The 21,305-nt window shown below is 48.3% G+C and overlaps 2 protein-coding genes and 1 long non-coding RNA gene across 9 annotated transcripts; 1 reads left to right on the top strand and 2 right to left on the bottom strand.

Moving 5' to 3' along the window:
* Window positions 1–773: 773 nt before the first annotated feature.
* Window positions 774–8,156, bottom strand: ECM1 (extracellular matrix protein 1). Of its 3 annotated transcripts, XM_072644705.1 has the most exons (11): window positions 7,746–8,156; window positions 5,580–5,642; window positions 5,393–5,488; window positions 5,134–5,217; window positions 4,471–4,548; window positions 3,864–3,908; window positions 3,353–3,672; window positions 2,699–3,079; window positions 1,979–2,199; window positions 1,685–1,772; window positions 774–1,106 (listed from the first exon to the last, which is right to left on the bottom strand). In XM_072644705.1, exons 1-11 carry the CDS (start codon window positions 7,816–7,818, stop codon window positions 876–878), a joined length of 1,680 nt encoding a protein of 559 aa, XP_072500806.1. In that variant the 5' UTR covers window positions 7,819–8,156; the 3' UTR covers window positions 774–875. The 3 variants fall into 3 exon arrangements, with proteins under 3 accessions (XP_072500806.1, XP_072500808.1, XP_072500807.1); XM_072644707.1 differs by lacking the exon at window positions 2,699–3,079 and having other exon boundaries at window positions 7,746–8,126; XM_072644706.1 differs by lacking the exon at window positions 5,393–5,488 and having other exon boundaries at window positions 7,746–8,108.
* Window positions 8,157–8,546: 390 nt separating this feature from the next.
* TARS2 (threonyl-tRNA synthetase 2, mitochondrial) lies at window positions 8,547–21,232 on the bottom strand. Of its 5 annotated transcripts, none has more exons than XR_011974879.1 (18): window positions 20,812–21,232; window positions 20,492–20,688; window positions 19,957–20,080; window positions 17,449–17,573; window positions 16,700–16,817; window positions 16,532–16,596; window positions 16,212–16,290; window positions 13,728–13,877; window positions 13,455–13,553; window positions 12,985–13,202; window positions 12,324–12,486; window positions 11,934–12,071; window positions 11,652–11,729; window positions 11,300–11,400; window positions 10,903–11,004; window positions 10,452–10,592; window positions 9,887–10,001; window positions 8,547–8,944 (listed from the first exon to the last, which is right to left on the bottom strand). XR_011974879.1 is itself a non-coding variant. In XM_072644699.1 (18 exons), exons 1-18 carry the CDS (start codon window positions 20,869–20,871, stop codon window positions 8,796–8,798), a joined length of 2,154 nt encoding a protein of 717 aa, XP_072500800.1. In that variant the 5' UTR covers window positions 20,872–21,232; the 3' UTR covers window positions 8,547–8,795. The 5 variants fall into 5 exon arrangements, 3 of the variants coding, with proteins under 3 accessions (XP_072500800.1, XP_072500802.1, XP_072500801.1); XM_072644699.1 differs by having other exon boundaries at window positions 10,452–10,524; XM_072644701.1 differs by having other exon boundaries at window positions 10,452–10,524; window positions 20,509–20,688; window positions 20,812–20,888.
* LOC140527645 (uncharacterized) lies at window positions 10,130–16,501 on the top strand. Its single transcript, XR_011974884.1, has 2 exons — window positions 10,130–10,218; window positions 16,362–16,501. It is a non-coding gene; the product is annotated as an uncharacterized lncRNA (long non-coding RNA).
* Window positions 21,233–21,305: the final 73 nt, after the last annotated feature.

Genomic DNA, 21,305 nt, shown 5'->3' with positions numbered 1-21,305 from the left:
TCACTTAATTTTATTCTTCAGGGTCCTCAGCTGTAAAATGCGAATAATAATAGTACCAACCTCTCAGGGTTGTTAAGATCAAATGAGATAATTTTGTAAATCCCTTATCACATTTGTTCAAATGTGTCTGATTCTTTGTGACCCTATTTGATGTTTTCTTGGAAAAGATACTGGAGTGGTTTGCCATTTCCTTCTCCAGCTCATCTAACAGATGAGGAAACTGAGGCAAACAGGGTTATGTGATTTGCCCATGGTCACACAACTAGCAAGTGTCTGAAGCTGGATTTGAATTGGGGTCTTCTTGACTCCAGGCTCAGAGCTTTATTCACTGGGCCATCTATCTGCCTGAAGCACATAGTAGGTGCTTAATAAAGCCTTCCTTTCCTCCATCTGTTCCTTCCTTCCTTTTTTCTTTAACTCCCTTCAAGGCAAGTCATAGATTTGGAGTCAGGTACAAGCTGGGTCAACTTCACTTTAAATCACTTCCCTCTAAGCTTCAGTTTGGAAGTTGGCCCAGGTATCTAGGGTCCCTTTCAGCTCTAAATCAAAATGTCTGCAAAAGAAAAATAGCCCTGAAATATTTGGAAAAGATAAAAGCACCGGACACAGGTCAAATGGGATTATCTATAGAATTCTCTTACACATAAGTTTATACTCCTTTCTCTAAAGTCAAGGAAGAGGTGAGTGGATCCACAAGGGCTCGCCTCTGGAGGAAACAGGCACACAGAGCAGTGCAGTGTGGGATGGGGAAGAGATGAGAAATAGACACCAAATCCTAGACCAGTGTATTTATTAGAAAGACAGTTTGTAGGGGATTAAGGGTTTCTTTCCCTTTTCCCCTTTCTAGACCTCACTGAAGTTTAGCCAGGTGTGGTTCATTCTCCTTTATGTTCTGGGACAGGGCTGGCAGGCAGTAATTCAGTTGTCTTTGTCTCTTGCTGGTCCTTGGGTTTCTGGGCCACTCCAGCCACCAAAGCCACATTCCTTAGGTAGTGGGTATTGAAGCAGCTGGTTTGTCCATCCCCAGGGGTTTCATCACAACAGAAATTAATATCCCTCCATGAGTTGCGTCGGGAGCCACAAAGATCCTCGATGAAGGCATATTTCTAGGAGAGGGAGTTGCAGAGAAAAGTGTGGGTTCTGATCATTGGAAAATAAAGACACCTTGGTGCCAGTGCTTGGTTAAAGAAGATACATTTAGCTATGCAAAGATGTTGAAAATGCAGTTTTCCTAGAATTGTTCCTATTTCCCCCTCCTTCTCTCATCCCACACTCCAGGTCCCTGTCATTGTTTCTCCATCTCCCAGTGGTCCTTTGCAACCTCAGACCCTCTTCCTCTTCCATTGGAACTCTCCCTAGGGCCCTTTATGTGAGAAGATGCAAAGCCCCTTTACTCCAAAGCTGAAATTCAGATGACAGACAGCTGTGCAAATCTGGAAATGCTAGACGGGTTGGAGATAGGAGAAGGGGGTCCAGCTTGAGGCCCAGAAGAGGCATGAGAAGAATGGTGGTGGGGAGAATGGAGCTGAAATTTCTGAAGCGGAGAAAATAAATTCTTCCTCTTCCTCCTTTCCCCTAAAAAGGCCTCATCACTTCAGTTTGTGTATTCAGGGTACTAAAGAAGAGAACAACCCATGTGTCCAACCTACCCAGCATGCCCTCTGTCTCCCCCTCCTAGACTTACCTCTTCCTCTGCGCAGAACACTTGTTCTGAGGGCGGCAGCTTGCAGCATCGGGCAGTCACGTTCCGGATAAGCCCAGGAATCTGTTTACTGAATGGGGGAGAAAATGGCGTGCCTTGTGGCAACTTTCTTTTCTCCCACAGAAAATTCTCAGCTCAAATGATAACTCATGCCCTGGAGAGTCCTGCTTCACTTTCTTCATGGGATCATAGGTATTTGGGAGAAGTTAGATGCCTACGTACAAGGGTTTGCTTCTATTTCTCTGTGGGCAGTGTGGAAAGGGAGGGCAGACTTACTGCTTGGTGAGCACCTTTCGGTGTCCACAGAGCTGGTTCATGATATCAGGAGTGATCCGGCTGAGGTCAATGGTCAAGATGTCACGGTCATAGTTGGGGTAGGGAGCATGGCGAGCAAAGCAGTTATCACGGGCTGAGATGGATGAGAAATGGCAACACGTATGCTGATGGGTCTTTACTGCCATTTCCTCATCACAGTAAGTGTCAAGAACATCCTTCCACTGTGGGAGAAGGCAGAGAGAGGTCAGAGTGGTGGTGGTGGGACAGGGAAGGAGATAGGGACAACCCTCCCTCAGACTTTCAGCTTGGTATGTCATCAGAAGCTGGGAGGTTTGGAAGGTTAGCCTCATCTGAAGAAGGGACGGATCCTGGGCAAGGGTAGAGAGGAGCAAGGTTGGAACAGTTTAGGGGGTATATTCTCAGACAACTGTGGAAGGAGATAAAATGGGTCGGTGGACACAGGGTAGGTTAGAGATTGGTGGAATATATCAGAGTTATGGGTGGATAAGGGCCAGAAGTATTTGGGAACAGATGTTGGTGATGTTTGCAGGTTGGAGACAGATGGATGCATGCAGGAGATGGATGGATAGGCAGGATCAGAGGTCGGAGGTGGCTGGACTGATGAACAACAGGATCAGGCTGGAGGTAGATGAGCTGATGGACCGGATCAGAGGTCAGAGTCAGATGGCGGGATCAGAGATTGCAGGGACCTTCACTTACTGCCTGCTGGGCACAGGTGTGGTTGTCTCCGTGTTGGCAGCAACGCCTGAATTTGCTCTCCAACTGCATCAGGGCCTGGAGCTGCCTCTGGATGTTATCTGTTGTTTGGACTCCTTGGGGAATAGATCGGAATCGCCGTAGACCACAGATGTTCTTAACATTGTTCTGTGTGGGGACTCCCGGGGGAAAGGACAACTCCAGGCCAGAGGAAACCTTGGGAGTGTGATTGGGGCAGTGCCTATGGACAGGCTGGTAGTGTGGCAGGGGGGCATTCTCTTGGAAGCAGGAGAGGCGGGCCACTCCCTGAAGCCCACAGCATGAGTAGGCTCTGGTCTTGACTGAGACTTCAGCCTCACAGAACCGAAACAGGGCATCTGCCCACTAAAGCAAAAAGAGTTGGTCAATCCAGGACTCTGATGTCCACATCCCCTTCTCCTTTCAGATTCAGACAGACAGATATCCAGGATATAAACAGAACCTACACTCTCTATCTCCTTACTTGGGAGACCCACAGTAGAGGTACTGAGAAAGAGAACCGAGGAGGTCCATCACTTCCCATCTCAAGCTTCCTGTCTAGGTGTTTAGTTTGGAGCAGCCTCTCTTCCATCCCAACTTGGCCCTTGAGAATGCCAGTCTTACCCGTGTAATACTCACCACAGCCATCGCACAATCCAGTCGGTTTGTCTTGAGGTGACAGCATCGGGTATATCCCGTCTCCAGAAAGTTAAGGGCATGGCCCTGTCGGCTGAGGTGGGAGTAGCCAGTCTGAGGCAGGTTCCAAGGACCATATACCACTAGCTTGCGGTCAGAGAGGCAGATCCGGTTTATGTTGTCTGAGGAAGGGCGCCCAGGTGGGAAGCCATCTAGTCGATGACCCCATCCTCTGTTTTGGGAATCTTGCTGGCAGCGATGGGGGTGGGGATGTGAGGACTGTGGTCCAGGATGTTCGTTGATCACATGGGGAGTTGGCATTTCTGGATCAAGGAGAGGCGGAGTGAGACAGGGGATGGAAGAACAAAGAACAAGGCTACACTTTGAGGACGTGGGGGGTTGATAGGAAGGGGGAGAAGGGGAAGCTCAGGGAGAGGGTTCATTTAGTGGAGGCAGGTTATTGGAAGGAGGGGTTGGATTAGCACAGACCAAGGGATTCATTCTGAGGTCTTACCTTCTCTTTTGACAGTGGGGTGCCCTTCAGGGTGAGAAGTATCAACTGGAGACAGAGAAAAGTGGTCAGAGATGGGGACCCCTGATTTGTAAAGCCCTAGGGATCAACTCTTCTTCCCCTAGTCTCCTTGGACTGAAACAGGAGACTAAATAGGAAGGGGAATCTTATGAGGTAGCTAGCTTTGGAAAGAAGTCTGGAGATCTGGGTTTCAGTCCTAGTTCCACTATTAACTAGCAGGTCTCTCTGAGCATGTTATGGACATCCCTCATTTGTGCAGTGATGAGGGTGGACTAAATGATCTCTCAGATTCCTCCCAAGTCAAAAATGGTATAACTACTTTCTTTCTGCTTATGTTGGGAAAACCCATCATCCTTTGAAGGGTGGGAACGAGACTCCACTGTGGTGGGGAGAGAATGGAGTGAGTGTGAATAACTTCCTGAAGTCGAGAGAGAGTCATCTCCAGAGGAGAGGACGTGTTATTCCCATTCCTTGTGGGTGACAGGAAGAAGGGGTGGTTGTCTGACCCAAGAAGGGAATTTCTTTGAGGTTAGGAAGGCCAATGGATGACCTGTAGAGGCAGGTAGTTAGATAGAATGAAAGGAGTTACCTTCTTTCTGCTCTACAGGTAAATGCTGAGAGGACTGCACTTCCTCTTGAAGAGGTATGGCTTCCTTAGGAATGGGTTCTATTAGGAGAGAAAGAAGATAAACAAAATCCCTTCTCCCTTCACTGCACAGGATCCTAGGCTTAGAAGAGAAGGGGGTTCCCATGGAAAGTTGCTGCCATTCTCCATTCCCAATGAGAGCAGAGCTAGATGATACAACAACTGGACGGATGGGGGACCCTTCCAAAGGGTCAGGCAGTTCAGGCAATACAAGATGGAGCCTAACAGCAATTGTGATATGACTGCTGTCCTATAGAAAGGGGTAAGAGTTGATTTGCTTGACCACAGAGGGGCCAAACTAGAATTAATGAGAAGTTATTATATGGAGGTAATTTCAGTTCAAAGTGAGGAAAACCTTTTTTTAACACGAGTTGTTTAAACTCTAATAATTTAGGATGCTACAGTGAGTTCACCTTCAACGGAGGTCTTCAAGTGGAAATGGTTTGCCCACTTTTGGAGGGTGGGAGGTGGATTGCTAGGGGACCTCTGAGATTGCTTCCAATTCTTGAAATTCTACTACTCTGTGGGACTCTTTGTGCCTGGAGACAATTGGAGACCCTGCCATCTTAGGAGGTGGGAAGAGGGACAGGCTGGGGCATCATTCACCTTTTTCCTCCAGAGGGATCTCTGCGGGGATTTTCTGAGGGCTCTGAGCTTCCTGCAGAGGAAAGTCTTCAAAGAGGTAATCCGCTGTGGGGAAAAAGAGACAGCAAGGGGCTGAGGGGAGCTGAATGGCTCTAGAGGGACAGAGATTTCGCTTCACTTTTAGGTATTGGTCTGGCTACCCAGATCCCACCCAGCCTTTGAAGAAGGGAAGGTAGAACCAGACCTGAGGGTTTGGCAAATAGGCTGTAAGGGAGAGTACCTGCTTTCTGTCCCTCAAAGATATCCTGGGATATGATGGGGTCTTTAAGGATGGCTTTTTGGGGCTGGGAAGGGGCAGGGGGTGCTGCATAGCCAACTAGGAGGAAATAGTCCAGTCAATCATGATTTCCAGAACCCTTCTTTCTCCCCTCCCCCCATCTTCCTCCACACCTCCAAACCCTCCTCACCTTCTTTTTGGCTGAAAATGAAATGCTGTGGAATCACCTGTCTCTGTTCAAAAGGCTTGGGTCCTGAGGACAAGAACAAGCAGAACACTGGTGAAGAGGTTGCGATAGATTCCCATTTCCTTCCCAGCTCTTTGCCAGTGTCTTGTTTTCTAACTATGAGAGGAACAGTGTTCAGGCAAGAGGGAAGGGCACTTACCTCCCTGCCTTGCCTAAACCTGAGATGAAGAGACAGAGACGCTGGAAAGGAGAGAGCTGGCACCAGGAACCAATTCAAGTCAACCCAACTCACTGTTTGACCTGCTGTGAGTTCTATGAGGGCATGGAACCACATCTTAATTCACCTTTGTAGCCCAAAGAGTCTAGCACACAGCCTTGTGTACTGGGCACTCAAATATTAGAAAAAAAAAATCAGACTGAAGTTTTTGAAAGCTACTGACATGCATGGACAAACCCTGAGACTGCCAGAACCTTCCTCCAAGTTACCCTTGCCCTATTACTCGTCTCCTTCCTCTTCCATATGCTTTACTGAGATAGTCATCTGACAATGTGCCAGCGAGTGACCCCTCTATCCTGGCTCAAAACCTCACCCCAGCCTGGCTCGAAGGGAATGTGGCCAAGAGGTCGGGAGGGGTTGCTGAGTCATGAGGCTTTTGGTGGTGGATGGAAGAGGCCTGAGCCTTCCTTTGGGCTTGGAGCCCTGCCACTATCTTTCCTCAATGCCCCCTGGGCTTTCCTAGGTCATCTCCCTGCCCATGCCCATCGGAGTGCCTGCCCTATTTTCAGTGAAAGATGCTGTGGCTCCCTTCAGATCCCATCCCACTGTGAGCAGTGGTGCTCTTCTCCCCACCCCCCAAATTTCTTCTTTCTCTTCCATAATTCCTCAGTCCTTCCCTGATATGCTCAGCCCCACCCACCTAGTCTGCCTCCATTAAATAACCCATCTGGTGACTTGGATTAGTTCCATGACCCCCCCTCCACTTTTCCCCCTTCTTCAGGAAATGAGAGAACACAGAAGGCGGCTGGAGGAAGAGACAATAACCTAAGGGAGGACAGAGATATTTTGGGGAGTTTCTTTATCCCCAACATCAAAGCTAGCTAAAGCAGATGCATGTGAGATAATCCACCTATCCAGGAAAATTATAAAGTGCTTTGCAAACCTCAAGTTAGCTGTTATTATTACCTAGTCTAACTTTCTTAATAGATGAGAAAGACCAGAAAGGTAGATATGCCCAAAGTCACATGGGTAGGAAGTTGCATCACTGGGATTCAAACCCGGGTTCACTGACTTTATATTTAGCTTGCTTCCCACTGTGAGGGCTGTTTAATCCCTTTTGTTGTTTCTTCCTCCCCTAACTTCTCTCCTTTGGCAGAGGGTGTCTGTGGGACCGAAGAAATTGGTTCTGAGCAGCTCCTTCCCTCTCTGTCACTGGGCACCACCTAGATGTCAGTGTGAGCAGATGGCGGGGTGTAGTGGTGGCCTCATCCTTCCGCTTGGTGGTGAAGGAACAGTCTCAATCCTTCTTCACCCCTTTCAGCCAGCCCCACTTTACTCACTGATCGAGGAGGATGTTTGTACACACTGCCAGCCAGCCTCCCAGCCCCTACTCCCCAGTGGTACCCCTTCTTTCTGCAGCACCTCATACATGGTCTTTTCTTCTATGTCTCCAGCCTTTCCCCGGAGAGAAAAGGGCACAAGCCTGAGGGCAGATGGGATAGGAGGAAAGCTGCCTTTAGTCATCCATCAACTGTCAAACTAATCAGTTGGCATTGAAGTACAGAACCGTAGAGTTTATAACATAACTTTTCAGTTTACAGAGCCCTTTACTCATAAAACTTCCAAAATTCATCCAAGTAAAAATGTTGATAACTCCATTTTACAAATGAGCAAACTGAGGCTCTGAATAGCTTATTGGGGTCACAGTTATTGTCAGAGCAGAGTCTGAAGACCCACATACTATACTGTGGTTAGTAACTCAGTTCCAGAAATCTATTAAGCACCTATTGTGTACACAAGCACTGTGCAAGCTGGTGGAGGGGGTGGACCCTGGGACAGCTCCGGAGGGCATCCATTGAGGCATCCAAGGACTGGAACGCTCTCCATCCCCACCTCATCCCAGTCTTTGTCTCTGCCTCCCATTCAGGCTCCCTTCTCCAGCCCTGACTCACCTCCCCGAGAGGCTGAAGCCCCCAAAGCCAAAACCATGAAGACCAAAGCTGGTGCGGATGGGGACCCCATCATGGGGCTGTTCTCGTGAGCAGTTCTCAGGAACCAAGGCCTGTTTCTGTAGTTGCCGTTTCTGCTGTTGTGATTTCTGTGTGCTTCCTTCTCCTTTTATAAGGGCTAGGCCTGTGGAGTTCCCGCCCTCCCCCGGGGCTTCCCGAGGTGACTCATTCTAATCCCTGGCAACTTCCACTCCCCTCCCCCAGCCGAGGCAGAGGTCACAAAGATGCCTGTTCAAATTAGGTGACTCTTAACTAGCAAAATTCCAGGGGGCCCCTGGAGTCAGCTATTTGGGATTCCCTTTCTCTGACTTGGTGGGAAGTTGTGGCTTGGGCTGAAGCTGGATGTCCTTGGACAGAACTGTTTGGTTAACCCTAGTGAGGGGAATAGAGAGGCTGGGGCTGGGGAACAGAGAGCCCAGACACTTGGTGCTTGAGGATGAGTTAATTCACTTGGTATTTTCATGGCTGGGAGAGAACTTTAGACTTGGAACTCCCTCTTCCTTCTTGTACCTTCACTCTATCACTCCTTCCTTATACAGATGTGGGGGGTTCTGGGAGTCTGCTAAGCTGGAGGAGCTGGGGGGCTAAGTTGGGGAGCAGGACATGTTTCTAAGTCCCGAGCACTGTTGCCCTCATTCATAGCAAGCTGAGGATATTGTCTTCCCCTCCAAGGGCCAACAGGAGACTGCAGCCTTTTCCCCATTCCTCTTCCCCAGAAAGCTGATTGGGACCCAGACAGACAAGTGAAGGTTCAAGTTTTTATTGCCGTTTTCATTCTCTTCCACACTCCTCCCTCACTAGACCATCACACATTCCTCCTCCGAGAATAGCAAGCCCAGGCAGTTGGTTTTGTCAGGGGAGAGAAGGGTACCTCTCGGTACCTCTTCCCACCACCTCTAGCAGAGTTCCAAGGAGAATCCTGCCAAGTTTTTCTCTGGGAGGGAGGGCAGTGGCTTAGTCCCAAAGCCCCTCTACTCATACTCATGATGTGGCTCAAAATATTTCTTCAGCATTGTGGACCCTGGCATCCTGCAGCTCTCGAAGCCGCCCGATGGCCTCCGTGACATCTCGCTCTCCAAGTTGGAGACCGTCTCTGGTTCGAATGCTTACTGTCCTCTGACTCTGCTCTCTGGGACCTACCACTATTGGGGAAGGAAAAAGCAAGTTAGGTGCACAGCAGGATAAAGCCACGTTGGTCCACTGGGGGTTCCCAGAGACATCAGGCTCCCTGAACATGCTTGTGGCAGAGGAGGATGAGAGCTATATTTAGCTGTGCCCTGGCTCCCGGGTCCTCAGCTGGGGAGAGAGAAAGACTGAGATAAGAAATAACAGTTCCTTCCCTTTCCTTCCTTCCCAGCTTCTCCGCCACCGCATTATCATTTCCCGTCAGGAATCCAGGGCTAGTGTTAGCAGTCTGCAAGAGACTGACAAAGAGGGACGAGAGAATGTCACAAACAACCAAGGACACAGATCCAGGCAGACTAAAGCAGAAACAGGTTTTCTCTCTCTCTCTCTCTCTCTTCTCTCTGAACAAATGGGGAAGCCAAGGCACTAACAAGACCAATCTCACATATCTATAGCAGACACTTGATATTCATGATCTCAGCCCTGTGAGGGAGCTTAATGTCCCCATTTTGCAGAGATGGAAGCTCTCAGAGACTTTTGGTGACTTGTCCATGGTCACACAATCCTAAGGTTTCAGAGGCAGGATTCAAACCCAGGTCCTCCTGAGTCATGACTCAGCCACTATAGGTAATGTTACCTGCTGCAGAATTCCATCATCTGTGCCATCCATTCCCCAGGGCTGTCCCAGTCCAAGACAAACAAGCAAAGACAATTACTTAATAGCCTCATTAATCTTTCTTGTCCCTTTTTTTTTCTAAAGCTGAAGAAACCAATTAACCCCAAAGGTAAAGGAAGCTGGGTAGTAATAAGATGGGAACAGGCAGGGAAGCCTGGGCATTGGCACCAAACAAGCTGTGTTCCAATGAAATGATGAGCCTCAGAGAGTCTGAATGAGCTGACATGAGTTAATCGGAGAGAATGTCCAAGAACAGCTCTGCTTCCCACGAGGAACCACTCACCGAACTGGAAGTTATACTGGGAAAGCTGGGCACGCCGCACTCTCCGGCCGAGGGTCAGACTAGGGTCCTTATCTAAGTCACCCATCAGGCCTGCAGTTTGCAGGGCTCCCTGCACCTGGGGGAAGATTTGGAAAGAGAGGGCGAGAGTCACTGGAATGCCATGGGCCTGCCACACCACCCAGGGGCCTTGGACCATTCCTCTTCATGAACCTGACTGGAAGACTAGCCTCCACTCCCATCTCCAAGAGTTCACAGAGTCTACTCCTAGTGCCTACAGTCCACTCCCTCATCTCTGACTTGGAAGATTCAGGAAGCCTTCCCCATTCCCCGAGGTAATGCTCTCCCTTTTTGGATTCCCTTTAATTATGCAGATCTGGGTAGATGTTATATTCCCCCAACAGAATGTAAGCTCTCCAAGGGTGGGGACCATTCATTTTTGTCCTTGTAGCTCTACCCTGCACATAGTAGGTGCTTAGAAGATTTAAGATTTTGTTGCCCCTCCCTAGCTCCCTTCAGTCAGGTTCTCAGTCCCGACCCCCAAGCTCCCTCTAGGTCCCCCTCTCACCTCCCGTGCATAACCCTCTTGCTCAACTCCCACAGGGATGACCACAACCTGGAGTGGAGAGAGCCACAGTGGCCTGGGGTTGAGGGGAGAAACAGTGCAAAGAGTTATCCCTCCATGAGAATGGAGTGGGGACAATAAAGCCTGGGGAAGAGAGATGTAAAAGGAAAAGCTGGTGAAACAGTTTAAAGATTGTGGGGCTCTGTGTATCTGAGAGTTTCAAAGGATCACAGATTTAGAGCTAGAAAAGAACTTGGAGGCCCGCACCCCTCACCCCATTTCACAGATGAAGACCCTGATACAAGGTTATTTAACTAGGGTTAACTAGGCTAGGGTCACACAGCCAATAAGTATCTGAAGTGTATTTGAACTCAAGGTTTTCTATCTACCACATCACAGCGCTTCCATCAGGGTAAGGTGATAGAGGTCAGACATTAGGGCTCAGCAGTCTTACCATTTGCCTCCACAGTTCTCAGCCAGCACCCCCAACATTCTTTCCACTGAGCCCAGCACTGCTCGGTGAATGAGGACTGGGTGCTCCAGGACCCCTGACTGCCTGGATGGGTAGGAAGGAGAAGGTCAGAAACTGCAACACCCCAAGATTCCTCCCCTTTTCCAGGCCCAGGAATGCCACAGAATGCCCTACAAGGCAGAGGTAGAGAGAGGAGGGGCAGGTACCTTTAATAGTGGGTACTTAATGAATTTGTGTCAAATTGACCCAAACTGTTTCTCACACACAGTACTGATTTCTGGCAAAAAGGGTCAAGTCTAGGAGGACACAGATACTGTATCCCAGAAGCGAGATGCCCATGAGTACCAAGAAGAGACACGGAGCGAGGAAGCCTCCATACCCCATATACTGGAGGCCAAATCTCAAAGGCAGCTGGAAGTCGAGCTGTATTGTCCCACACTGATGGGGTCTTCCCAGGGCATCCTGGATATGAACATCAATCTGGAGGAAGATGGGCCAATACATGAGCTTGGAAACCAGGGCCCTCAATGACTCCAACCCTTAGATCATGGATCTGAGCTGTGGGGGACCTCAGAGGCCATGTAGTCCAAGCCCTTCATTTTAGAGAGGAGACTGTGACTTGACCAAGGTTGCACAAATTTTGCGGGGAGGGCCTCAGACTCCAGTCTGACCCCATGCTTCTGTCTCTCCCAACTCCCTGGCGTATCCCTCCCTCCATGTGGGCCACTCACCTTGGGTCCATAAAAGGCACCATCTCCAGGGTTCAGTTCCCAGGGCTCCCCAAATTCATCTAGGGCTTGTTGAAGGATCTACAGAATGGCAGAATAAAGTCTCTCTGGGATTCTAGGGGAATCCCCCTTTCCACCTTCAAAGAATCTCACCTAGTTTCCTCTGCCTGGGAAGCAATGCTGTCTCCTCCCAGACAAATGGGGAAGACGCCAGGCCTGTGAATCCTTCCCCAGAAATGCCAGAAGTCTGTGGCTCCTATTCTCATGTTTCCCTCTACTACTAACCTGTTCAGCCTGATCCCAAAGGTAGGACTCCCCTAGGAAAGAAGATGGCTTTGTTGACAGCACCAGATGAAAGGAGAAGCCAAGGACTGTGTAGACAGAGCGAAGGAAATCAAGGCATCCTTGGATCTCAGACTCTAGCTGGGGGACAGAGAGACAAGGGAAGGTGTTAATGTCCAAGGGCCATGTTGAAAAGGAGGGGGGACTGGAGGAGGATTAAGAGTGTGACCTTCAGGGTCATAGAGAATGGACAGGCATATACATAGGTATCTACAAAACTGGGATAATATGGTGCTTCAAAGGGCACATGTGAGAGGGTAAGTGAGTCAATGGTAGGGGTGCTAGAAGCTTATGGAAGCACAGGGTGTCATGCAAAGGAGGCGCAGGGATAACCTGATCTGGAGCACAGAAGATGTGAGCATCGTCCTGCTGGAACCTTTGAAGCCGCGTCAGGCCCCCCAGGCTCCCTGAGGCCTCAGTTCGGTGCAGGGCCCCAAAATCTGCCAGCCGCAGAGGCAGCTCTCGCCAGGATCGGGGGCGGTGTGCAAACATCAGGCTGAGTGTGGGAGAGAAGAGGGGAATGAGTCAGACTCCCTAGGAGACTCAGCTCCTCTCTACCAACCACACATCCTTCAAGACAGAGTTCAAGATGGAGTTCCCCAAGGAAGTGTTACCTAACCCCTCCTGGCTAATGGCTGCATTTTCACTCCACGGCCATCAGTGTTCATTTTGTGTTCTATTAGTTTTCACCTGCTGATGGTTCTGTAACTGTCATGTCATTTAACCAGCTAGCCTGTAGTGCTACCCTACATGCACTGACTACTCTGTGGCCCCCAGTGCAGTGGAGGAGCTCTCTAAATGCTCGCCATTTTGATAGTCATGCAAAGCGAGGGTTGGAAGAGATGTTTGAGAACATCTTGTCTACCTTTTTTTTTTTTTGGTTTACCTTCTTCGTTTTCCCAACGTGGCTTAGCTTGTTAGTGGCAAACCCAGGCCTCCTGACTTTCAGGGCAGATCTCTTTGTGATATCCCATGCGTAGCTACGCCAACTTACCAGTGTGCAGGGCAGTTCATAGGTTTGAGAGCCAGCATGCCTCTGGGCTGTTTAGTGGAATGGTCATACTGGTAATTGGTAGCCCCCTCAGACTCTGGGGGCTGAAGAACAAACATGTCCTCACTATAATGCTCCCAGTGTCCTGACTGCTCCCACAGCTTTGTAGAGAAGAGTGTAGGGGTCCTCACTTCTGAGAATCCTCGACGGGTGTACTCATCCTAGGAGACAGTAGAAGAGATGAGGAGGAAATGAGAACTCCCAGACCTCAGAGCCCTAATCCAACCCCTCCATGATCAAATTCTCAGAGTGTCTCACACCTATGTTCTTTCCCATGCTTCTCTATCCCCCATACACACAACACTGAGGCACCGTCTTGTTTCTCTGTTCTAGCTCCCTCAAGGGGGACCACTCTCTCCTAAGTGATCCCCCCTTTCCCTTGTTCTGCCCTTCAAGGTTCTGGTCCCACATACCCTGATGAAAGTCATCAGCGCATTATATACTCTTGTCCCCCGTGGCAGGAAAAAGCAGCTTCCAGGGCTCAGCTCATGGAAGAAGAAAAGCTCCTGGTCCTGGAGATCCACAAGTTAGGTCAGGGGTGGTCAGGGATCTCAGCTTCTCACAGTTCCCTAGTACTTTTCAGTCCACAGCCAGGCATTCCCTCCCTTCCACTAGATCAGTCCTTTCTTCCCAGTGTCCAGTCAAGCCCCCCTTCACGCTCTGTCCCTGGTGACCAACACTCATACTTTCCCAATGCGTCTGTGGTCCTTTGCTGCTGCCTCTTCCCTCTGCTTCTCCCAGGCTCTCAGCCCCTCAACGCTGGGGAAGGAAATGCCATACACTCTCTGCAATGGCTCTTTAGCCCCTGAAGACCCCACCCATGATGAAGATGAGTTCTGAGGGAGAAACAAGAAAAGAAAGGTAGAAAGGGCCCTAGAGCAACCTCCATTGTGTCCCCATCAGTGATGTGGGGAGCCAGTGGGGTTGCCTCCAATTGCCTATGAAAGCCTGTCTTGCCCCAATTCTTCAATTTTCCCTATCACCATCAGCAGTGGGATACTGTCATTCTGTGGGCTCCCGATGAACAGATCCTTCAAATTCATGTTTAATTCCTTTCTTTCTTGTGCCATCCAAACTTGGGTCTGAATCCCACTCTCCTGTTTTCACTGTCACTGACATGACTTAGATCACCCTTGTCCCCTCCATCTAGGCTTCCTCACGTCTCTCCCAGGCACCGTGCCTACTTGGATTACTGTAAGCTCCGATCAGGAGTCTAACCTTCCTTCCATTTATTTCAGAGTTTTAGTTTTCTAGCAACAACACTCCCTACAACATCACAGGGAAGCTTTTATTTCTATTGCTGGTGAATGTCTTCAACCACTTTAATAGTACTTTTAACAATTGTTCAAAGCACTTTTACAAAGAATTACATGTAAGTCATGCACATTTATATGCGATTGATATATAATCTATTATATGTAGTTTATTTTATCATATCTATACTATCTTTAAGAAGTGATAACATACAGCAGAAAAGAAAAATTTAAGTCACTAAGAGTCAAAGGAATGGTCCCAAGGTCAGGGTGAGCTAGCTGGGCCTAGAATTCCAATTCTGCTTCTGACTCTTGGTCCTGGATTCTTTCTCCATCTGGGGTTATCTGGACCTGGGCTCTATACTAGTTAAAGCTCCAAGTTTTCATTTCCCAACCTGCTGAGCCTTCACCTAGTGCTCTATGCTAAAGCCAGAAGCCCTTCTCCTCCTCTCTGCCAGCTATGTCTAACAGGGGTGGGGAACCTGGGGTCTTGAGCTCATAATGTAGCTCTCTAGGTCCCAAAGTGTGGCCCTTTGATGGAATCCAAAGTTAACAGAACAAATCTTTTATTAAGGGACAGGTTTCCTACCCTTCCTGACCTAACTCCTTATTCTGTCCCTGGCTCAGGAAAGCTTTTCTAGAATATCCCCCTCTAGCTTCTACTCATTTACACCCTAGCCTGTTCCTTCATCACATAACATACAGCAAACAGTCTAGTCTTATTTCTTTTTCCGTTTTGAAACATTTGCATCAATAAATGTCAATACACCCAATGTCACGACTTTCCAGTTTTTCCCTCTTAAATCTCCACTAGAATTGTCTATTTCTATTTTCTTCTGTGGTCATGGAGTGTACTCTGTTCTCATTCTTTTTTTCTCCCTCCCAATCTGCATTACTTCATGTAGGTCTTTCCCTACTTCTCTTATCACAGATATTGATACTAGCTGCACTATAGAATTCCATTCTATCAATACACCACAATTTCTTCAAGCCCTCTCCCACTGCTCAACATTCTCGTTGCTTCCATTCTTTGCAATAGCAAATAATGAAGCCATGAAAATCTTTGAACAGCCTTAAAAAAAGACCCCAACAATCCTCAGAGGATACTGCTATCAATGGGATTATTATTCAATCAAAAGTGCAATTATTAAAAAAAAAGTAACTATTTTTGTAACTTTTACTGTGTACTGCCAAGTTACTTTCTAAAACAATTCTGCAAGTCTGGAATTTACTAAAATGGATGAATATATTTTTGTCCCACTCCCAAGAACACTGATTTTGTCATTTTTCATTATTTTAACCAATTTGATTTAAAAAGAATTTCCAAAATTGGTTTAATTTGCATCTGATTATTAGAAAACATGAACAATGAACATATTTTCAGACTTTATGATATGTTGGTTAGTTCTAAAGCTTTTTTCTTTAAAAATTATTTATTATGAGAGGAAGTATTTTGTAGTGGTTGAGAGATGGCCTTGGAAACAAAAACTGGGTTGGAGTCCTGCTTCTGACACACACACTGTGTGCAGCCCAGGGTAAGTCACCTAATTTTGGACTCTGAGCTGGGGGGGTTTCCTCACATGGAAGCTCTCTATGTCAATGAAATCTAGGCCTAATCTCTATCCTTTCCCTTACCCCTGTTATAAATGGGGAGGACTCTGGACGGGCATGGGGATGAAGGGGGTATCAGTAGGTGACAAAAAAAACAAAGACATCAATGAAGATTTTTCTTAAGTTTATCTAATTTTGGCATGATATGATATCATGTGTATCACATTTCCCCAATTCATTATTGTTCTTTAAGTTACATTGTATAAAAGTTTAATTTTTATGTAATAAGGAAATCCACATTGTCCCCAGGACAATCTCTTCTCCCTTCCCCAATAGAGAGAACAGAAAAAACCCCCTTTCACTGACCGTCAGCAGCTTTAGTACACCGATCTGCCCTGTGTGTCGGAGGTGGGGACCCTTGCAAAGGTCAACTGATGTGCCACATCTGGGAGAAGGAAGGGGGTAAAAGGATCAGCATCCCACATTTCTGAGCCTCTAGTTTTCTTCTTTTCACAGCTTCCAGGCAGCAAGGAAAGGCTGTGTGGTGACTGAGGAAGATATGGGAGACAAGACCAGCCCCTGAACCTACTGCTTTGTCTTTTATTGTGGCACAAGTGGACTTTTCTTCCAATAAGTAGAATAAACTTTTAACTGTTCTTGGTCTCCATGACTTGTGTTCTTCTTACCCATACACTGTAGCAGTTGGCTCCTTTATTTTATCTGCAATCAGTTGAAGCTTAAAAGGATTATCCTGGTGAGAGGAAGTCACAGGGGAAACGTTATTGGGAGGAAGAAGAAATTTCCCTTCGGTCAAATTGATGTGGGAGAGTGCCAGCTTCCTGACCCTTTCTGACCTTAAAGAGCTGACAAAGCTGTTCCCTAGAGGCCTCCAGCCGCCGGAAAGGGTGAGCAGCGGTCACGATCTTCTGACATGTCTGTTCTAGCACAGGTAGCTCTGAGCCCCGCACTGTCCTAGGAAAAGAAAGGGTTAATCTACATAAGAGAAGGAGCTCTGCCAGTGTGCAGAAGCCGCAATGGGCTGTGGGAGGAAGATCCCAGAGGAAAGAAGACATACAGGTACTGCCTTTAAGTGATCTCTTAGAACCACTGAGGGAGACAAGACCCATTAGGAGAAGAGAGAGGGACAAATACAGAGGCTATCATGGGAGAGACAGTAAGAAACTGAGAGAAAGACATAGTACAGACAGTCCAGCTGAGTAAAGTTAAGGACAATTAGCACTGAGGAGAATGGTCAGGAGAGGTTAGGCCTAAAGCAAATTTAGATCAGATAAACTGAGAGGATCATGAATTGTAAGAAGTGAAGGGAAATCTTGAGATCTGGGGACTAGGGAAAACAATACCATTCATTCCCCTCATTCTATGCTTGGCAAATAAAATATTTTTCACTTAAATCCCACTCTCTCAATGAAAAAGAGAAAGCTTGGGAAAGGAGCACAGAGTGCAGAGGAACACAGATTCAAAAGAATCTTAACCTAGTCACTCTGCATTCTCCAAACGGAATGCTAATCTACCTCCAAAAAGTGCTTAGTGGAAAAAAACAACTCCCTTTGCTCTCATCCTCCCCTAACTCTTCTCCACTCACCGATTCCCTCCGAGGGATATGTCATGGTAGAATCCACCAAAGGTGCTGGGGCCACGGCAGAGCAGGGCACCCAGAAGATGTTCAGTAGCTGCCCCTAGAACATGGGCGCTGGAATGCCAGAACAACTGAATTCAAAAGAAAGGAGTAATCAGTATATCCCCTCCAAACCTCCTGATGTTTATCATTCTATATTGGATTAGCTCTTCTCCCTCTTAACTTCAGGTCATTTGGCAGAAGGACTGTAGGAGGAAGGAAGGAGATTAGACTCCAGGAATAAGTTAGATATGTAAAAGGTTAGAGCTAGAAGGCATCTCAGCTCCCTAACTTTACAGTGGAGGACAATAAGTCCCAGAAAAGGCCCGAAGTCAAACAGCTACTCAGTGGAAGAGTGTGGACTACTGGTTCTCTGTCTGCTATTTCTATGATCCACTCTGCTTCCTCCAGTAATCATGGATAAACGAAAAGGGATACGAGGAAAGGAAAGAACTGCATGTTTCCTTCTTTATTCCACAGCAGGAGTTACTCCCATCTATGTAAAATGTTAATTAAAGGGACAACTCCATTTGGCTTTTTGTAACCCCAAAACTTGCTAAATTTGCTTCTTATACTTAGGAAGCCTTTAGGGAGGGCTCTATTTTTTGGCACCAAAAATTCAGAATCCTCTGTCTTCCTCTCCTCAAATATCTCAGTGACAGTGGGTTATATCTGAGGAGAAAGTGAGGTTGGTGATCTTGCACAGCCCTCCCTCACTCAAATCAAAGTCAAGTGAAAGTCATGTTATCATACTGATGTCATGGTCCTCTTCAAGAATGAAGGACAAACACAACCTGTGAGTAAGTATTCTCTCCTCTCCTTGCGTGCTCTACCCAGGAGAGGGTACACTTCCATGGCTAAGTGCTCCCTTTTCTCCTTTGGAGTTATTGGCTACAATTCTTGCTCAAAGAACAAGTCTTAAGTCCAATTCACTCTGGAGCTCATAGATTGGGCAGAGGTCTCCACCCACCTGGCACAAAGGGAATGTAATTACTAAATAGTAACTGTTTTTCTTTCACCCAGGAATCCTGAGGGTCTTTCCCTGTTTGATTTTTTGGTTAGTTTTTTCTTTTATTAAAAGGGGCCATCCGTTGAGTAACTACTTAAAGAGAACTATTCATTGAATGGGCGTATCTCACTCAAAGTGAGAATCTGATAAGACCTTAGCCTAAAATGGCCAAGGTCCCTGTGTTGCATCCTGGGCCACCATCTCCAGCCCTCCTAAAGAGTATCAGGCCACTGGACCCAGATGATTCTGCAGGAGAAAGTGAGGCTAGTGATCTTGCACAGCCCTCCCTCATTCAAATCAAAGTCAACTGCAAGTCATGTCATCATCTTGATGTCATGGTCCTCTTCCAGAACGAAAGAGACAAACACAGCAATCTCAGTGACAAGGAGTTATATTTGCGTTAGATAAAAGTCAAGCTGCATTAGCTGAGCAAACCAGGATGGGGAAGATGTAAGGCAGTCTGGCTACAGGATAGACATGGTATAGAAGAAAGTTCAGAGGACTGGAGTTAGCGCTGAGCTCAAATCCTGGTTCTGCCACTTGCTACCTGTATGATCTCGAGCAAATCACAGGAATGCTGAGCCTTAGTTTCCTCATTTGTAAAAGGAGAGGCCTAGATTACACAACCTCTAAGTTCCTTCCCAGATCTAAGACTCTGATGTTTGGCAGAGAAGGCCAGCACACATTTAAAGATGTATTTCAGATACTCTTCAAAGTAGTTATGCTGGTTTAATGTCTTTACAGTGTTGTGTGCTATCTATCTGTCCTTTCTATCAGTGCAAGTGGATGCTGAAGAGACAGACAGACAGACACACTGGGCTGGAAAGAATACTAGTAGAAGACCTAGATTTTGGGCAAGACACTTGCGCAGTCTGAGGCTTAGTTTTCCCATTGTAATACTTGGCTGTACTCAACATGATGATTGTAGAAATCAAATGAAACAGGGAACTACATAAAGTCTATTTAACTTCCTCTACTCAACGCCCAACATAAACAGGTAAATAATAAATACTAAAGGAGATGGAAAAAGCACTGGATTTAAGGTAAGGAGAAGATTCTGTTGTGAGGATTAAATGAATACATGTAAATCACATTGCAAACTTTAAAGTGCTATACATAGATTTCAGCTCTTAAAATTAACAAACCTCAAGGCTTTATGAACTTAGTGATAGACAAAGCTCAATTCAGCTAAATCTGAAGAGAGTGGGTTAGCTGAACAATGAAGATTTTTTGGGGGTATAGCAATTCGCAAAGTCTCTCTAGAAGGTACAGAAGAGCTTCCATGAGCTTAGTATTGATAATAACGGAACCAAATGCTCGGGGTGGGGGTAAGGTGGTCAGTGGCCATTCCCTTACCCATATGGTGAAACTGAGGCAAATTAAAGCACTAGGATTAGACTTGGAATCCCACTGGAATGTTGTCCAGCTCAGCTGCCAACCTAACCTGGCTGTTGGGGGTCACTCACCGCTTTTCCTTCAGGAGAATCAAAAGTCAGAAAGTCAAGGTCAGCATCTCCCTCCAAGGGACGATCCATATCATAGGTGACTCCGTTTACTCGGGCAGCCACTGCAGTATCTGCCAAGGCAGAACTGGGACGGAGGGAGGGGAGGAGAGGACAGGGTCAGGATTCCCACAGGAGGAAGGGGACAAATATTTTGCTCTATTCTAGAGACTAGGGCATAAGAACACTGAACTCTGGGAGATTGGAACTTGTCATTTCACCTACAGAGAAGAACAATAAGGAAAAGAGACTGAGACGAAGACAGAGGAGTGGAAAATTTAATGGGAAAGGCTTCATTCTATGAGGGAAGAACCCAGGGCTAGATGGATAGGGCGCTGGGCCTGGGGTCGGTGACCCTGGGCCCGTCACTTCAAGCTGCCCGCCTCAGTTTCCTCGTCTGTAAGATGAAGGTGGTAACAGCGGCCACCTGGCGCACGGAGGGCCCTCCCACGCCCCGGGGACGCCGCTCCGCTGGGGGCCCGGGCCGGCCGCCACCTACCTGATCTGCAGGGCTACCTGGTAGGGCGTGGTGCTCCAGGCCTCGCCGTCCACCCTCCGGCCTCCGGGGGCTACGACCCGGATCGGCCGCCGCTCGCTCCGGGCCCGCTCCGCCCACCGCTCGGCCTGCGCCGTCCACAGCTCCTCAAAGAGGCCCGACCTCTCCGCGAGCCAGTGCGGAAGGGCCGGCGCGGGGACCTGGGGGGAGAGCGGGGACGCCACGCTAGGGGGGCGGGGGTCCCCGCAGCGGCTACGACCCCGGCGGGGCGGGGCCGCGTTTGGGGAGGGGGCGGGGGTATCCAGCCAGGGGCCCGCACGCACCGTGTGTAACCCGCAGCCCGGAGCCCTCCGGGTCCCGAGGGTCCGCCACGGCCCACGCATGCTTACGACCCCCGAACAGAAGCTCACGCAGCGCTGTCCCGGAAACAGCTCTTGCCGGTCTCCTTCGTGCCTAGCAGGCTTCCGGTCCTAGAGCGTCCTCGCCTATTGGCTAAGGAGGTCGTCACTCAGCCGTGCTGGGAAGTCTTGAAAAGGCGTACCCCGAGCAGCACAGGCACCGCGGCCGAGGGTTCCGCTTGCCCGGACGGTCCGGGAGGCAGCCCGAGCCTGGGTCCTTCAGGCTTCCCAAGTGCAGCTTCTAGGGGGCCGAGGCTCACCTACCTGACCCCCCGGCACCCTGGGAAGGCGCCTAGAAGTGTGCTCAGCCTTTTCAACCCCCTGTAACTCTAAATGACCATGCAAATGACCATGTGACAGCCAGCCCCTTCCAGACCCTCCCGGTCTGCGGTCTCCGCCTGCCCCACACCACGGACAGC

The sequence above is a fragment of the Notamacropus eugenii genome, chromosome 2 (genome assembly GCF_028372415.1).
Source record: "Notamacropus eugenii isolate mMacEug1 chromosome 2, mMacEug1.pri_v2, whole genome shotgun sequence".
NCBI classification, from domain to species: domain Eukaryota; kingdom Metazoa; phylum Chordata; class Mammalia; order Diprotodontia; family Macropodidae; genus Notamacropus; species Notamacropus eugenii.
Note: the sequence above shows the minus strand (reverse complement) of the source record. Positions and strands in the feature narration are given on the sequence as shown.

Bases quoted from the DNA above. Each gene is read 5' to 3' on its own strand.
- TARS2 (XM_072644699.1), bottom strand. From the start codon at position 20,871: ATGCGTGGGCCGTGGCGGACCCTCGGGACCCGGAGGGCTCCGGGCTGC. The intron at 16,818-17,448 runs GTGAGTGGAGAA...TTCTTTTCCTAG, and splicing joins ATATCCCTCGGAGGGAATCG to GACAGTGCGGGGCTCAGAGC. The intron at 13,554-13,727 runs GTATGAGTGTTG...GTGGATCTCCAG, and splicing joins ACCACAGACGCATTGGGAAA to GACCAGGAGCTTTTCTTCTT.
- ECM1 (XM_072644705.1), bottom strand. From the start codon at position 7,818: ATGATGGGGTCCCCATCCGCACCAGCTTTGGTCTTCATGGTTTTGGCT. The intron at 5,643-7,745 runs GTGAGTCAGGGC...TCTTGTCCTCAG, and splicing joins GGCTTCAGCCTCTCGGGGAG to GACCCAAGCCTTTTGAACAG. The intron at 5,218-5,392 runs GTACTCTCCCTT...TTTTCCCCACAG, and splicing joins CTTTGAGGGACAGAAAGCAG to CGGATTACCTCTTTGAAGAC.